This window comes from Mastigoproctus giganteus, chromosome 6, assembly GCF_048544385.1.
Source record: "Mastigoproctus giganteus isolate SK-2022 chromosome 6, ASM4854438v1, whole genome shotgun sequence".
NCBI classification, from domain to species: domain Eukaryota; kingdom Metazoa; phylum Arthropoda; class Arachnida; order Uropygi; family Thelyphonidae; genus Mastigoproctus; species Mastigoproctus giganteus.
In genome coordinates, this window is record NC_143580.1 from 154942043 (window position 1) to 154960809 (window position 18767).

At 35.3% G+C, this 18767-nt stretch overlaps 1 protein-coding gene across 1 annotated transcript in view; it reads right to left on the minus strand.

The window, feature by feature from the left end:
• Positions 1 to 18767, minus strand: part of LOC150084669 (uncharacterized) — a 73172-nt gene that overhangs the window by 10977 nt on the left and 43428 nt on the right. Inside the window, exons 3-4 of the mRNA XM_090375408.1 lie at positions 15491 to 15764; positions 507 to 534 (exon numbers count right to left, since the gene is read on the minus strand). Coding sequence (XP_090231534.1) covers positions 507 to 534; positions 15491 to 15764 — 302 coding nt within the window. The remainder of the gene's footprint in view (positions 1 to 506; positions 535 to 15490; positions 15765 to 18767) is intronic.

An 18767-nucleotide genomic window follows, 5' to 3' on the forward strand; every position in this document is an offset into this window, starting at 1 on the left:
ACAGTTTATGTGCTATACGAAAAAAAAAAAAAAAAAAAAGCGTCTATACAGTTATTCTTTTTAGCATATGGATCTTTTTTCGAAAAATTCTGGAATCATTGTCAAACATGCACGTGTAGTTTGACACTGTAGCAATCGCCAGCGCTGTGACAACGAAGACAGAAATTTTTCTGAGACATTATCGGTTCTACATTGACTGGTCGCAGGCATGGTCTCTTTAAAGGTGTTTCGCTTCCACTTTTCCACTGCAAGTTCTTCACATATTTAGATAATTGTGTATGTAGGATTGGTTAGAATGTTTCACTGGCTTTTTTTATAGTTGAGGTTAGGGAGAGCATACTGCAGTGAAGAGCTCAGTTAAGGTCATTGTTTGCAAAACAAGGGGCGCTTTCACCAAATTGCTAGAAAGAATATTAAATTGACAGTACTTAAAATTCTATAACAAATGAAAATATAAATATTTTATTTGTATTTTGTGGCTGATTTTCATTGTTAAAAGTTCTTACCGTATTGCTGATAGCTGTCATCCATGTTCTGGAAAAAAAAAAAAAAATAAAAATAATAATAATAAATAATAAATAAATATATAATTAGCATTCTGACTTCGATAATATCAGATAACATTTGAAAGGGCATTCAGTCTATTATGAGTAGTTTAAAAATAATCAGGAAAATGGCTGAAGTAAAGAATGATACAAAATTTTTACAATGGCTGGTCTCAGCGGCGATAGTCATGACTTTGGTTATATTTTAAACACGCAATTTCACCTTAATCCTGCACTGGTGGCTTTTCCAGTTGTAACAAAGACAGGCCCTGACAAGTGACAATTTTCTTTTTAATTTCTGAACAAAGTTTTGGAATTTTATAAATTCTGCTTGAACGTGCATTCTTTAGTTTTTAATAAAAAATATTTTAAAAAATACTGTAATTTTTACAACTATTTACAATTTTTTTATTTAAAAAACACGAAAAATTACCAATTCTCCTGAAAATTAATAAATATAACCATGTTTAACCGGTTTACGAAACATTTTTAAATTTTTAAACACCTTTAAAACAGAAAACGAATAACGTTTTTATTTAATTTTTTAAACCTATATAATATCGGTGTAGTTACACCATAGATAACTCTTAAGAAACTACGATGGTAGTGTGGGAGGCATCATTTGCTCTATATCTCATATTGTGCTCTTCCTTCACAATGAATTTTTTTTTTTAATTTTTTAAAGGAATTTTAAACTGGAAAATTTCATTTTCACGTGCAGATGCGCATATTTTGCTGCTCATTATATGTATAAATAATTAAAAAAAATAGATATATTAGATACTTTCATTCAGTTCCATTTTTTAAAAAAATTTAGTTTAAATTTGGCACGCCGTCAATTGCAGCATTAATATCAGTCAGGTTTCCTGTCTATTATGAGATAAAAATAATTCTAAACAAGCTAGCGCCTCACCTGATAGGTTCTCTCACGCAATAACTTTTGGGGAAAGAACTATATACCAAGTAAACATTTGTCTATACTTAAGAAGGTATAGAAATTTGCAGATTTTTATTTTAAAACAACAAGGTAACGTACAGTTATTTTTACAGGAATAAAAATAATTACTTCCCCTTCCAAAATATACCATCCTGCGTAAAGTATATTCTGAAAGCGGAAAAGTATAAAGTTTCACACAGTAACTTCACTGAAGTCCCAGTGTCGATTGTATTTGACAATACCACCTTTTTTACCATACTCTTGTGCATGAGTTTTGAAATGTTACGATCCACTGGGCGACTTAAATTTTCTTTTAGGCAGCATTTGGGCAAATAAAACTGGATGAAAAGCTGTCGTGTCGTTGTTTACAAACGACAATCTAAAAGTTCAAAAACATATAAATGCTAAACATGTAGGCTTAATGTATGATGCAAGAAAGCAAGCGTATGAGCTAGCATCAGGAAAAAAAAAAATTTTTTTTACACATCCATTACCTCTAAAAGTTTGTCCAGTTGCTAGTTCCTCCTTGAATTTATTTAAGCTATCAACTTCCACAACGACAGATGGAAGTTTTTTCCAGAAATAAACTACCCATTGACTGAAGGCACATCTATTCCGCAAAAGGCATCTATTCTACAAAGGCACATCTATTCTCCAACTGTCTTTGCTCAATTTGAATTTATGCCCCCTCAGGTTCCTAATCTGATCAAGCGAAAGAATCCTATCAGAATTCAGCGTGCTCAACCCATTTAAGGCTTTATATACCTCAATCAGATCACCTAGCAGGTGCCTAGTCTCCAGCCGCTGCAGTTTGCAGAACTTAAGCCTTTCTTTGTAAGAAGACCCCTTCGTTCCCCTCACCAATCTTGTTACCCTTCTCTCTACTCGTTCTAGCAACTCTACATCTTTCCTAAAATAAGGCCTTCAGACCTGTACGCAGTACTCAAGGCGGGACCTGACCATTCCCTTATATAAACGGATAATCACTTCCTTTTCCTTACTAGAAAAATTCCTGTATATCATTCACAATACCCCATGACCTGCTCTGGCAGCCGGCTGCTCCTCTCAGAAAACTTCATATCTGACTGCACAATTACTCCCAGGTCTTTTTCATTTTCTGCAACCCTAAGTGTAGTACCACACAGTTGGTACGTTTCTCTGGGGTTAATTCTACCCATATGCAGTACTTTGCATTTGTCAATGTTAAACTTCAGTTGCCACTTCTCAGCCCATCTGCCCAACCTTTCTAGATCCTGTTGTAGTAGCACAAACGTTTATGCTGGAATTTGTATATAATATACCACTCCGTTCTCCTGCTGGCTATTGCTGTTAAGCAAACTTTTGCTGTTATTTAGTTTGATAAACACAAATAAATGATAGGAAACACTTCGAGAACATTTGCTTTTGTTCTCAAGTTAGAAGACAAACAGCCGTCTAATCTCCAGAAAGTGAGTTAAACTGGCTACCATTTGCAAAATATAGTCAACAGTCCATAAGGGTAACTTCTTGGCTGAGTTAGTTGGTCTCAGGCACAGATAGTAAGGTTTTTTCCCTCCCCAGAAACTGAGGTTTTTTGTCCTGCAAAACAGACAAATCGACCATAGAACACACGCAATTAACAGACATAACACACACAGCACGACATAGGAATTTAATTATTAATGGAGTGGCCTAATATAATATTTTTTTTTTTTTTTTTTTAGTCCATAAGGTTTGGAGCCTGTTTAGAAAACTTTTTTTGTCAGACGCCATCAGAAGCGTTAGAAATGTTACGAGCAACTGCTTCAGTTTCACCAAACATTTCTACCGAATTTATCCAAAGGTAAGTAACATAATCCGAAGTATCTGCAATGGATCGACTCCGATGAAATCCATATTGGCGATCACTGATCATATGGAAGGTTTCAAGTATTTTAAGAGTTGGTGATTGATGGATTTCTCCATTATTTGGAAAGAGTAGCGGTAAGTGCAATGGGACAGTAAATTGTAAGGGATGGTATGAGCAAATCTCCAAGAGAGGAAAAAGCAGTATTCGAATTGGAAAATATTAGCAAGTAGAACGATAGTAATTGGCAACAGAAACGTTGCCAAATACTATCGTGCATATATAATGAAAGTAAAATATAACATTAATATTTATATAATGAATGTTGTTTTCAACATTCATTATGTATTTTGTCGAAAGTTTATTCAACACATGCAACCGCTATATGCCATATTGTGTCTTAATGTCTGAACTAATGGCTCAGATATATTTAAGCCATTATTTGTTGTTTTAAAATTGCTCATGAACTTGTAAATTCGCAATGGCCATCTGATTATTTTTAATTTTATGATTGTTTTTTTTAGAAGTTTAACAATCTGAAATTTAAGTTGTTGTTTTTTTTTTTAATTTTAAGCAAACTTTTCAACACCCGTGTTCTGGTTCGTTTTTGCCCAATTCGAGCAATTTCTTAGCAGAATAAAATGAACCTCCCCCTTCCCTTCGCCTGTGAGGATTTCCTACCTGTAAACAACGTATTGCAACAACCAGCAATATTCTTCTTAATTTTACCAAATTCATTTAACAGTGAATTTAAATTTAGATTTTGGTATAAACAAATAATACATAATAAAATATAAGCTATTAAAATCTCTCTCAACAGTCTTCTCAAACTTTAACCCACGCACGATAATGAGTACTATGGGTATGTATGTTCTGATACTTTCCGTGTTTGCAGTTTATAAAAAAAATATATATTTTTTTCTTCAGTAAAACTAAATAATATGTAGACGTCACTGCTAGTAACGTGCCGTTAGTGTATTGGAATTTGGTGATGTTAATTTTGTGCTGTGAAGTTGTTGTGACTAATTTTCCTTTTTTTGTTAGGTAGCTAACAGTTATCTCAGTGATATTCATATCTATTAAGTTTGTTTATGTCCTGACTTTAATAGTGGTAAGTGATTTTTTTTTTAATTTGCAATTTATCATTGAATTCGCTCTTGTATCTACAGTAAGCCTTTTCAGGCTTAACTCTGAACAATCGTCTGCCTGTCACAAATTTGTCAACAAATTTGCCTGTATCGTGTGATTATATTCAGTGTACAGTAAAACCAATAGGCGATCATACATGACCGATTTTCCTCGCAGATCAGGAACCGTGGCAGACTAGATCCGCGGGATAAAAATGCTCGAGTGAGGCTTGCTATAAATATTAAAAATTTCAAAAATTTATAATCTTCAGTTTATAAAGTTTTAAAAAATAATCATTTCGTAAGAAATTACTGCAGGTAGTGAAACCGAAGTTGTCCAGATCTGCGGGAAAAACCGTGTGTGGCCGCCTAATAAAGCTCTTCGCAATGCCGGGGTGGACTTGCAGATGGATTGCTGGATGAAGCGTATGGTGTTGGGGGGAATATGAGACCTCTAACAAAAAATAGGGGATGGCTCCGATCAAAAAAAAAAGAAAATATAATTTTTAATGACTAAAGCAACAATTTTCTTTAAAATTGCATGAAAATATATTAACCATAAGGCTGTAAATCTCAGTATAACTGTGTAAATACTGTTATACTGATCGGGTGTGATTGCGTGGATGATTGCGAAATTCAGAATTCACACGATGTCATATTATCATAATAATGCATAGATATCTGGTGCAAGTGAAACAACATTCCTCTGTACTTATTTTTAATTAATGAAAAAAGTGGTACAGTAAATTTTATAAATAAAATGATAAAAATATTCAAATAAAAAACATATTAATAAAGAAAACTGCCGAGCCGACAATAAATTTTATTTATTTATTTATTTTATTATTATTTTTTTTTTTTGGCTTGGTTGTTGACCTTGGGACATCAGATTAGATGGCAGCTAAAAGAGTTAATAAAATACGATTTGTGAACATTTTTCAATATAATCGGTACTGGGAACTAGAAAAATCTCCCAGGAAAACTTAATATTGGAAACTGTAGCATATTCAAAAGCAGGGCCGCTGCGACCCTATGTGCCTCCAGTAAGCGAAATCAAATTTGACGCCCCAAAATATTCAAAAAATAAAATAAATAAATAATTATTATTAATTTATTGAAAAAGAAAACAATTACAGCATATCTCACATATAATATAATGAAAAGACAAACAAAAATAACAATTTCATTCGGAAATTCTGGAAATAATCTTTAAATTATAATCACATTAATCGTACTCTATTACAATAATAAAATAAAAGTAAAATTAAAATGTTATAGAAATTTGTTTCCTTGCTTTAAGAGACGCGAATTTATTAATTATTTCATTTATGTTTATTTGTTCCAAATGATCATTTTCTATTGAAATTATTGCCAAATTAGAGAGGCGTTGTCGAGACACTGTCGTCGTATATAATTTTTAATTAATTTTAATTTTGAAAAACTGCGTTCAGGCTGAGGCAACTGAAACTGGTAAAGTTATAAAAACTGGCATTAGCATTAGTAGTGGCAGATGATGCAAGATAGTAAGCTTATACGGCATCAGCCAAAAAAAAAAAAAAAAAAAGGTGGGGAAAAAAACCCACTTCCCATTCACCTCTCCATCCGCTTCAAAGGTTTGTCCAGTTCCTCCTTGAATTTATTTAAGCTGTCAACTTCCATAACGACAGATGGAAGTTTGTTCCAGCATTCAACCACTCGCTGGCTAAATGAAAATTTCCGCACATCTATTCGACAACTGTCTTTCCTCGATTTGAATTTATGCCCCCTCAACTGCGTAATGTGAGCAAGAGGAAGAATCCCATCAGCATTGAGCTTGCTCGAACCATTTAAAGCTTTATACACCTCAATCAGATCACCTCGCAGGAGCCTAGTCTCCAGATGCTGCAATTTGCAGAACTTAAGCCTTTCTTGGTAAGAGCACCCCTTTGTTCCCCCTCATCTGCATAAATTCTTAATGCTAGATTTGGAAAAGTATCTGTAAAATCGTTTTTAAAATATATATTGTAACACTTCAGATGGAGTAATATTGTCTTTAATATAAATTTGAAGTACTCTAAGTTCTTCAAATAATGCTAAACCATCAATAACAGACGCATTACGATCAATGTCACTTAATTTAATATGTAAATCTTTTCAATGATTTAATAAATCGTCATCTGACCATTTTTTTAATTGAGAAATATTAAAAAAATATTTTAAATATTTCTACATGTTCTTTCATATTTCTAAACCTTTCAGTTAACGAGAAAATTGTTGTGTCCATAATTTGAAAGAAAAAATTAGCGGAATCAAGAATTTTTTGAAATGCTTCTCTGTTCTATTTTCTTGAAAATATTTCGTGATTTCCCGTTGGTAGGGGTGTAAGGCAAGGATGTTCCATGTTTCCCATGATATTTGATTCATACGCAGAGCACTGATGAAAGAGTTCAAAGAAGAGCGGAAAGGAGGTATAAAAGTCGGAGGGGAGAAGATAAAGACAATATGATTTTCAGATGACTAGATATTGATTGCTAATAATGAAGAATTACAGAGCTCCTTGAACATCTTGAACATCACAATAAAGGAGTACAATATTAAGATTAATAGCAGTAAAACCAAGGTAATGTTAATATCAAAGTGGTCAAGAGGAAGAATCAATATAACATTGGGTGGAATAATATTGGAACAGGTCGACAGATACAGACAGATACTTGGGAAGCATAATGACAGAAATTTGGAAAAGCTTGGAAGAAATAAAATCAAGAATTTCAATGGGAAAAGAGGCGTTTAGTAAGAGAAAAGAACTATTGTGAATAAATTTCAAGGAGGAATTAAGAGAGCAAATAGTGAAAACATTAATATGGACTGTTGTACAGTACTATATGGCTCCGAGACGTGGACACTGGGAAAGAGGAGATGATAGCTAGAAACTTTCGAGATGTGGGTGTGGAAGAGAACGGAAAGGGTGAAATGGGTGGACAGAGTAGGTATCGAGATTTTGAGGAAAGTAGAAGAGAGAACGTTAGTAAAGAATTAAGAAGGAGACAAAATAACTTTATAGGACAGGTACTGAGAAAAGAAAGCATGTAGACGAAAGGGATTGAGGGGTAGATGTGTGGGAAGAGAACTACTGGGAAAAGGAGAATTGGAATGATGGATTGGATGTTAACAGGAAATTATGCAGGAATTAAAAGGATAGCACAAGTTAGAGAATCACGGCGTCAATGGAGCCCTGAATCTGCCTCACATCTGGTGAGCATGGGTTTGGCACACCCAGGATCCTGAGCTGGATATCATCATTCTTCCCTTTCTTTGGTGATTCCCTTCTACTTTTAACCCCCCCCCCCCCCTCTCTCTCTCTCTCTCTCTCTCTCTCTCTCTCTCTCAGGGTACTCAGAATTTTTTTTTTGGCTGGTGCAGCATAAGCCTCAGGCTTCCTTTCACCATATGGCTAACAACAATAATAATAAATATGAAACACAGATCCAGATAAGCAAATTAACGTCAATTTCATGTACTGTATTTATTTCAAATGAATTATTTGCCTGCCTTGTTGAATACTGGTAAGCAGTGGCGGATCCAGAAAAAAAAAAAAAATGACAGGAGGAGCACCAATTTTGTGCCTTGTTTGTGCACAAAGCATAAAATAATGCACGGAACAAAACAAATATGACACTCAAACAGAATGTGACTGGCGGACACAGGCACACAGCTAAAGTCCGAATTACTTTGAAGTAAACATTACGAACGACCAAACTGCGTGACATCTCGAACTAGAATAGCGATCACTTCAGCATCAGAGTTGCCAACTGTAGTCAGTTGAAAATAGCCGAGCCACAATGCAGAAATAGATAAAATCCTATATTAACAATGAAAAAAAAACCAATTTTTTTTGTACCTGAAGAGAATTTAAACGATTGGTGTATATTCTCCGAAAAACGACAGGAGGACACGTGCTCTACCCTGTATTTACCATTGATGGTAAACGATGGAAGTCGTGCTGGTCATCTGATTTCTGGGTACGTGGAACAGGCGGTTGGATAGGTTTTAAGAATAGCACTAAGTTGAAGAATGGTAATCCTTTGGCTTTTAATTCGTGCTTAGCAGCAGCACCAATTGACTCAATTACTTGAAGGCCTGAGGTGCGAACAATGCGTTCCCAGTAAAATCTCTCGTAATCCGTGGTTATATGGAAGTAGTCTTCATTTTACTGAAACTATTTTAAATGCAATTACCAAGGGAAATTTTAAAAAATCGCTATATAGAAAAAAATTCTATAAAGCAGTTCGTTAAACAGAGGTCCGACTTGTACATGTCAAAAATATTTTTGGTGCCCTCCTGAACTGCCGCCCGTAAGCGACGCTTATCTCGCCTACCCACTTGCGGTGGCCCTGTTCAAAAGAGGTAGAGGGGGTGCCCCCAGAACGTTGTACTGCAATAACTGTATTTATATGAACGTAAATATGGAATGTAGACAGCTACATATTAAAATTTTTGTATTATTTCGTCCTCTCTCCCCTCACCAGTTCTGTAGTCGTAAAATTAGCAGAAGGTATACAGTACTTTATGAATGTTACGAAAAACAGAGTATACTGTGCATATCAAGCTTATTAATCGATTTCCAGTTGGATATACGGCATATACCCGTATATATACCGTATATTTACTTATGTATACGCATATATATTAAAAATAAAATTATACGTATTGCCTAAGAATCAAATTCTAATAAATATATTTTTTAATTTTCAGTAAATATTTCAATATCTGTGTTTTTCAAGTCTTCCAAAAACCAGAAGGTATACGCTTTTCACCTAAAAAATCCAGGGGGTATAAGGTGTATATCCGCGTACACCCTCCACTACAGCCCTGCTCCTCACCACCATCAAAGTGACACACTGAGATCCATCACTGATTGGAAAACTTTCATTTTGCCAGTGACTTTGATCTGAAGATGTAAAAGAGTACTAGACCTGATACAATTAAAAAAATGTAGAATAGAAATAGGAATAGAAAAAATGTAGAATAGGAGTAAGAGGAGAATGCCGTGCCAATCAATTAGGCACTGGAGATTGTCCATGGCTCGCGAGGAAGAATTTTTCTGAGCATGATATTTGCATTTTAATATAAGAAACCGTTTTTATAGGGTTGGGATACACTTAAATGAAAGGAGTAGAAGACTATTTGCTGATGCTATCGAAACAGTGTTAGGTGAGGCGGAAAACTGCTATCTTGAAAACTGCTATCTTGGGGAGAGGATTTGCAGACTAATAGTTAACAGCAAGTGGAATCAGGAGTGAAAGTGATTGTTACGCTGCTTCTATCGGTACATGCAGCAACCCAGAAAGCAAGGTATCTGTATGGAATTACAAGGCCTGCCGAGTGAACTCATGACAAGCAAATACGTGGTCTATATTAGACTTACTAATAACAAAAATAGGCGCACGTATACACGCTGTTCACCAATGCTAGGAATATAGTAAACAAATTTAAGTACTGATTAAGCCGTCAAATGCGGGCAATTTTAAGGTTATTGGAAACAATGTGCCAATCAGACCAAAGGGATGCCGAAATTGAATATGGTGAGCGCAATGTAGTAGTAGTAGTAGTGGCATGTGATGCAAGAAAGCAAATGTATCAGCTTATGCAGCATCAGCCAAAAAAAAAAAAAAAAAAAAATCACACCATTCCCTCCAAATGCCTGTCCAGTTCCTCCTTAAATTTATTCAACCTATCAACTTTCACAACGACAGATGGAAGTTTGTTCCAGCAATTAACCACCCGCTGGCTAAAGGCAAATTTCTGCACATCTATTCTACATCTGTCCTTTCGTAATTTGAATTTATGCCCCCTTAGGTTCGTAATCTGAACAAGTGGAAGGATCCCATCAGAATTCAGCGTGCTGAACCCATTCAAGAGAAAACCATGTATTCAGGAAGGACAACAGGACAGGAGAGGGGGATTGAGTTATCCCCTCTCCTTTCCTGTTAAGAATCACGTAGAATCTAAGGCTGTGTACCAAGTGATGCGGTTGGCCAGAGTAGTGTTGAGTCGTGTGAGACATAAGCACTGGTAAAATAAACATGGGAGGAGGATCATGTTGCCGACCGGGCTAGCCCGGTGGGTAAAGTGCCTGCCTGGCAACCCAAAGGTCGCGGGTTCGATTCCCGCCTCGGGCTTGGATCAAAATACTGCAGAAACCTTGGGAGGTGCATTATGGCCACAGAAGCCTATGCGCCAACAACTACAAAAAAAAAAAAAAAAAAAAGATCATGTTGTAGGCATACTGACTGCGATGAGTAATGTATAATAAACAATTATACAGACAAGTAGAGTGGGCTAGCAAATCAGTATGTCTAATAACGGGGATTTTAATTTTCCGGATTTTGACCGGAACTTATGAGTAGGTGGTTCACACAGTAGATGACGCTATTTTAGAGAGGCAACAAGAGAAAACCATATTCTTAATCTGGTATCAGCAATGACCGAATCCCGTCAATGGCTCCAAGAACTTTTATGGGCTTTTTTACTTCGTGGTTGAGCTAGTCGGTCTCAGACGAGAACAGCAAGGTTTCCCTTCCCCCGGAAATGCGGGTTTTTTATCTAGAAAAACAGACAAACCGACCAGAGAACACATGCAGTTTATGGACATACACATCTACCCATTACCCATGTAATACACATGGATAATGGTTAGATGAAGTTGTTCTTGGGTAACCCTAATATGACAGTTTTGTTTTTTTTAATCAGCAGTGTTAGAGGATATGATATTAATTCAGATCATTTTTTAGTGGCTTCAAAAATAGAGTTATGGGCTAAATGAAAGAAGAGAAAAGCTATTAAACAGGGGAAGGAGGAGTTGGGTTATAAAGTATATCTACTTCAAGAAGAAAGTACAAAATTTATATGAAAAAAGGATTAAAGACGAAATAAGTAAAACATCGGAGAGAGAACAAATAGAAGAAGAATGGAATAATATACGAAATATAATTCAAAAGGTAGCAAAAGAGACACTAGGACAATTCAGGAAAAACTATAAAAAGAGGGGGGGGGGGTAAAGATAGGAATGGAGAAATAGCTAAAGCAGTACAAGATAAATATCTTAAATATATACAAAACAGGACAAGTGAGAATGAAGAAATATAGAAACAAGAACGCAATAAAACTAAAGATATAATAAGGAAGGCTAAAGCAGAGCCATGGGATAGATTTATAAGCACAATAGAACATGATGTTCATGGAAGACAAAATTTGGCATATAAAATGATGAAACATTTCAATAGCACAGAGAAAGACACTTCAAGAATAAATATAATAAAGGAAGAACAATGGAAAAAATATTATGAAGAATTGTGGAAAGACCCAACATATCAAACAGAAGAGATACAGTTAGTGACGTAGTTCTGATAATGAAGGAAGAATTGGAAAAGGCATTGAAAGCTATAAAAAATAGGAAAGCAGTGGGAATGGATGGTATAAATGCAGAACTGATCAAATATGGAGGAAGTTTTTTAAAAGATAGGATACTAAATTTATTTAATAAATGTTGGGAACAATGGAAGATAGCAAAAAATATTTCAATATTTAAAAAAAGGAAATAGAAATGATACAAAGAATTATAGAGGGATTAGCATACTAAATACAGTATATAAAATGTACAAATTTTTTTTTGTATAGCAAAATAATAAATAATAGAATTAAAATGATCTCTTATGAAATATTAATAGAAAACAGGCAGGATTCAGAAAAGGAAGATCATGTACAGATAATATATTTATGTTAAAACAAATAATAGAAAAACGAAAAGAGTTTAATTTAGAAACATATTTAGCATTTATAGATTATGAAAAAGCATTTGATCGTAAACAGACGAAAACTATGGGACATATTGAGTAATAAAGGATACCCAAAGCATCTTACAAAAATAATACAGAGTTTATGTCAAGGAACAAAAATAGTAATAGATACAGGTAATACATTAACAGAAGAAAGTATAATAAATCAAGGAGTTATACAGGGATGTAGCTTGTCACCAACGCTGTTTAACATGTATATCGAGGATATGATATGAAAATGGAAAGTAGAAATTAATACAGGTATATACAGTATTTAAATATAAAGGATAGGATTAATACACTGTTATTTGCAGATGATCAAGTAATTATTCAAGATAGTGAAGATAATTTACAAAGAGCAGTATTTAAATTAAATCAAATAACAGAAGAATATAAAGTTAAAATATCAACGATGAAAACTAGAACAATGGCTTTTAAAGGGAAAAATACGGTGAGAACAAAAATAGTTATAGACAACAAAATATTAGAACAAGTAAAACATTTTAAATATCTAGGATGTGATATAACATATGATGTCGAAGAAGATATGAACCAGAAATTGGCGAAATTTCAAAATATATGTGGAACAATAAAAGAAATCTGGCTAAGAAAACAAGGAAAGAAACACAATTGAAATTTTACAAAGTAATGGCAATACCAACACTTCTTTATAGTTCTGAAACATGGATACCGAAACAAAGAGACATTAATAGAATACAAGCTGCAGAAATGAAATTTTTAAGATATGTTAAAGGATGTACAAAATTAGAAAAAATACCAAATAAATACCAAAATACCAAACATAAATATTAGAAAGGAATCAAAGATTTACTCAATTAATGGCAAAATTATAGAATATAGACAAAGATGGAAAGAACATGTAGAAAGAATGGAAGATAATAGATTACCTAAATTAGCTTATACATATAGAACAAAAGGAAAAAGAGACAAGAGGAAGACAAGCTGGGCAGACCTCTTCGAGATCGGAACAGGCGGGTCGCCTAATCCACGGAGGAAGATAAGATAATAAGATTATAAGATCTATCCTACAAGCAAATCTGGGCACCACTCCCTGGAGACGTATCATCATGACAAAAAATGTCTTCACGCTTGCACCGGCTTATAACGAGGCGAATTGATGCTCCATCGGTATCCACATTAATCTCTGGCCCGAGGAGGGCAAGAGGGGAGCACCCCGACTCCTGTCTCCCTCTACGCTTTACGCTGTCAAACATTGATTCCCTGAGGAACATGTTTCCAGCCAATTGTCTTCGGATCTTCAATAAATTTAGGATCCACCCTGATAGGTTCTGTGAAGACAAGCCGTACAGGAAGGAAATCCTCAAGAACTGCTACCAGATTATGAACTTATAATACTCACCTGCTCCTGGACATGACTGACTGTTTTTTTTTTTTTTTTTTATATTTTGTATATTTTTGTATGTTTAATCCTGTAAATATCTCGGGTCGAGCATGCATGTACTCTTGTCTATTGTACATGTGTTCGTCGCACCTTAGTCTGTAAATATTCACACCCTTCTGGCACAGAGCCGTCCCAGGGTGACTCAAGGTTTCTTGGGAAATAAACTGATTTAATAATAATAATAATAATAATAATAATAATAAGATAAGATCAGCAGTGACCATTCATGCATTAAGAATCTCCAGATAAAGGAACTATTAGACGGCAGTGATCATATGTATATTGATACACTGTGCGACAAAAAAAGTAAAGTTACGAACAGCTTATGGTGTGGAGGCCTTATTTGAATAAGGTCTCTACACCATAATTGAATTCAAATAAGGCAAGTATGGATAAGGAATATATTTTCTTACTTCTCCCCCTCAAAACGGTAGTATCACCGTCCTCTTCACGCTGGATGAAAAGAAACGAGTTTGAATCCCGTCGACGACGTGAAGAATTATTACGGGGATGAGTTAGTTGGTCTCAGGCGAGGGTAGCATGTTTCTTCTCGTCTACTCCGATGGTATTTATTCCTGCTGCCACATTCATCTGAATGTCAGAAAAAAATGGGCGTGTCACTATAGCGTTTGGTCTACCGGCGTTATCGGACCCTATAGTGTGAGAATACACTTCAACGTATGGGCTACCGGCAATATAGCATGCGGTCTACCGAACGCTATAGTGCCGATAGACCGCACGCTATGGTAGCACCGCCAGGCCTTAAAATCGTTCAGTTCTTTTTTTTTTTTTTTTTTTTTTTGAGCTTATTCAGTGTTTCAGTGTATCGGACTGAATTCATTGTGATCCCATTTTCCAAATATTTGGTATGAATAACCCAATATATTCCCAGGAAAACGGTTAACATTTTGTTCAAAATGATTCTTTTTAGAACAGTGTAACTTGTAAATGAGCAATGAACACTACTGCACATGTACCAACTATTAGGATGCATGGAATATCTAGTTGAATTTTGTTGTGCCACCTAACGTTGAAGTCATGAACTAAAAGATATTACTTTTATCTGTCCTCTTATTTTATCGATTTCAACATTGTTATTTTATTTTATGCATTCGATTTATTTTGTTAGTTTATTGACTGAAAGTGTCACTAAAAATAGCCCAAAATTATGTAGTAGGCCGCGGTTATATGCCGCGTGAATTTTCAGTTACTTTAAAATATATTTAGTAATAAATTTAACTAATAAAAAAACAAATGCAAGTATTATATTTTATAGAAAATCATTTTAACAACAAAGAAATAGAAATTAAATGGACACTAATTTTATATACAATATAATAGTTTTATCATCTACACAAATATACTCTTTTGTTTATTGTAATTAAAGGAAAATAGTTTATAAATTAACTTGATAAACTACTGTACATACTATATGAGTAAGTAATAAAAACACTTAATACTACGCAATAAGCTGACAGAATAATAGTTAATTTGTTACTAAGTGTTGTACAATTACTATGAGATAAGTCCCAAATAGCCAGATATTGCTCGAAATCTGACTGGTTGGATTTAGGCCGAGGGAATTGAAAAGTTTGAGAAGTAATGTTCTATAGTACGGAGAGAAATAGAATGCAGTACAAGGTCATTCACAAGGCCTATCCATTCCATACACCGTGGAGTGAATGAGAAGGGAGAGAGAGGGGCCTAGCGAAAGCAATAGGATGTCGAGCTTTGTTGTATTAGTGCAGAATTTGATTTATATTTATATTTTATTTTATTTTATTATAATAAAAAATATGCAAGTTATATATTTACTCACATGACATCATCTTCTGTTTGACATAAGAACCAATGGACGGTGTCCTTTCCTCTCGTTCCAAATGCTAGGTACTGGGTCACATTATATCCATCGGGTAATTCAGGTCTGTTTGGTACCCTGTCTGTGTATTGTCCATAGGCCATCAGTTCTGGAGCGTTCTTAATGACAATGCCGCCTTCAGGCGTGCTTTGTCCTTTTTCAGAGAACCAAATAAATGTGCTGTCGTTGTACAAGGTAACAAAGTGATCCCTCCAGTCTTTACCAAATATCCTTTCTGTTAAAATAAGAGCAATTGGCGGTTGTCATTCAATTAAAATCAACATATTCTAAGGCAGCGTTGGCGAACCTTTTCCTGGCGGCGTGGCAAAAATCGTTATATTTTTGAGAAGAAAGAAAGAGAGAGAGAGAGAGAGAGAGAGAGAGAGAGAGAGAGAGAGAGAGAGAGAGAGAATAAGTTAGTTAATATATGTGGTGCTTTACATTTTAGTTACTTTAGCAAATAGTAATGCATGATTAAAAAAAAAAAAAAAAAAGCGAAAAACAAGGATTTTATGCACGAACCAAAAACATTTCGTTTCTGCTTATCCTTTATACATTCCCATTCATTGCTCCTATCAGCACATGGCAAAAAATATAATATAATATAATATAATATGTGCTTCAGGTTACAATGTTCGGTATATGTACGCTAGTCTATGTGATAGGTATGAAAAAAAAAAAAAAAAAAGAAAAGAAAGAAACAATGTCCGCATTTCAATTGATCCCAATTTAACGAAATTTTGGACGACTTGACAAGTTCTTCCAAAAGGGCTGCATGTAAAATTTAATGAAAATCCACCCATTGAGATCCGAGTTATTACATACTGACGGAAAAATAAATAATAATTTTTAGATTTCTAGTGGTTCGATTTTAATGAAATATAGGATCGTACGTCTCGCTCTCTTTCTAATAGAGCTATGTATAAAATCCATCCACGGGATTATATGCGGACGGACGAGCAAAGGCATGGTGAAGGCAATGGGTGCATTACGCATATATGTTAAGGCGCCTGATGACTAAAATTAGTAATGGTATTATAAAAAGGTAACAATACTTGAAACTTTCTAACGAGAACTTTATTGCTACATAATTTTTCCAAAATTGCATTACTGTTTTCACTACTAGATGGTGGCTAACGGAACCTTAAAACAAATGTATCTTCGAATAAAAAAAAAATAAAATAAACAACTTTTTTATAGTATAAATTCTTTGAGTTGCCGTGTGCCGATATATTTTCATATGCCTGCCACCCATTGGAAAACTGGTTCGCCTTCGCTGTTCAACTGTATATAATTCAATTGAAAGTTAATGAAATTAGTGATTTTTTTTTAGTTAACTTTCCAGAAATGGGAAGCTGGTTAATGAAATTACCTTGTGTGTGTGTGTGTGTGTGTGTGTGTGTGTGCACGAGCGTTTCCATCCCCATTCAGTAATTTTTTTCTTTACAGTTTAATTCAAATAAAATTTCAGATATTCTTTGTTTTTTTCGGGGGGGGGGGGGAAGGACAGGACGTTTCTTTAGCAATAAAAAACTGTCAGAGGGCCCTACAAATTCAAAATAGGGCCACCCGTAATCTCTTACATACACCCATATATGTATTATGACTGTAAATTGTGCGTGTTCTTGGTTGATTTGCCTGTTTTGCTGGACGAAAAAACTCCAGTTTCTGGGGAAAAAAAACTTGCTATCTACGCTTGAGACCGACTAACTCAGCAACGGAGTGAAAAAAGCCCATAAGAGTTCCTCACGTCATTTCTCAATTTCTCACCGAGTGAAAAAGGTTCGAGCCTGAGCCTTTTTCACCCGGTGTGGGGAGGACGGTGATGATACCACTGTGCTACCGCGCAGACTAGAGGGGAAAGGCCCTACAGTTAGTTTTTAATGGTTCCGAGTATTATAGTTTAATAAAATAAACATTAAGCATTAAAAAAAAAAATCAACGCCCCCATGTTTTAAAGATATGGGGAACGTTAGAGAATGTTGCGATGGGGCTCAGAATTTTAGTTTCATTATTCAGTTTGATGGACATTTTAATTTTTATCCTGAAATTTTTTCTTTATTTTTAGGCATTCTGATTTAAACCAAATTCACAGTACATGAGCATAGCTTATTTCAATCCATCGAATTGAAATAAGGTGATCATATTGATAAACGGATTTTTGACACCGATCTTAGCTCGAGATCCTCGTCAAACCTGATGAATGCCATTGTCCCAGCACTAGTGTATATTTAGCATTAGTAGAGGCATATGGTGCAAGAAAGCAAGCTTGTACATTATTATTATTATTTTAGGGTTGCCCGTAATTAAATACATTAACCCGTATTTGTGTCTGTAAATTGCGTATGTTCTATGGTCGATTTGCCTGTTTTGCTGGACGAAAAAACCCCAGTTACTGGGGAGAAAAACCTTGCTATCTACGCCTGAGACCGACTAACTCAGCCACGGAGTGAAAAAAGCCCATTAAAGCTCCTCGCGTCATCGACGGGATTCGAACCCAGGCCTTTTCCACCCGGTGTGGGGAGGACGGTGACGATACCACTGTGCTACATGCGCAGACTAAGCAAGCTTGTACAGCATCAGCCAAAAAAAAAAAAAAAATATACCTTCCCATTTCGTGTCTGGGTAGAATTGCATACACTTTCAGTTTTAATCGTCACTCGCGACTTTTTTCCACCATTAACCTGTACTTGTTAAGTAAGTCCGATCTCTTACTCTTAAGGTCATTAGTGTCAACATGTACAACCGTATCACCTTTTTATACCCTTTAGAGATGATATTTGCTCTACAACGTCATCGACTTTTTCCCCTGGCAGACATACTCTGGTCCTATTCCATCTTCTTTTTTTTTTTTGCATATTATATTCTCCATCTCCCTGACAATAACTAGCTCCTGTGGGACCAGCACATTCTGCCTTGAAGATTGCCATTGCGTTGCCTGATGCACAAGAGTGAGCGCTGGCTTTGAGTTGGGCAACTGAGAATTTGATGTTCTTCCCGATTTTAATTCCTTCGAAGGCACCTATCCTACTTTCAAACTCATTAACGCCCATCAGAATGGTGAGTTAGTGCCTAATTTCTTTACACTCTCTACACCTAGCACACACAAAGACTTTCTCTTCTGCTACATCATGTCCTGTTCCAGAATCCGCAAACATTTCACAAGTTACACATTTTTTTTAGGCTGCGATGCGTTGGAGAATCGTCACCTTCGGTTTTCTCCCGAGCCACAGCACTC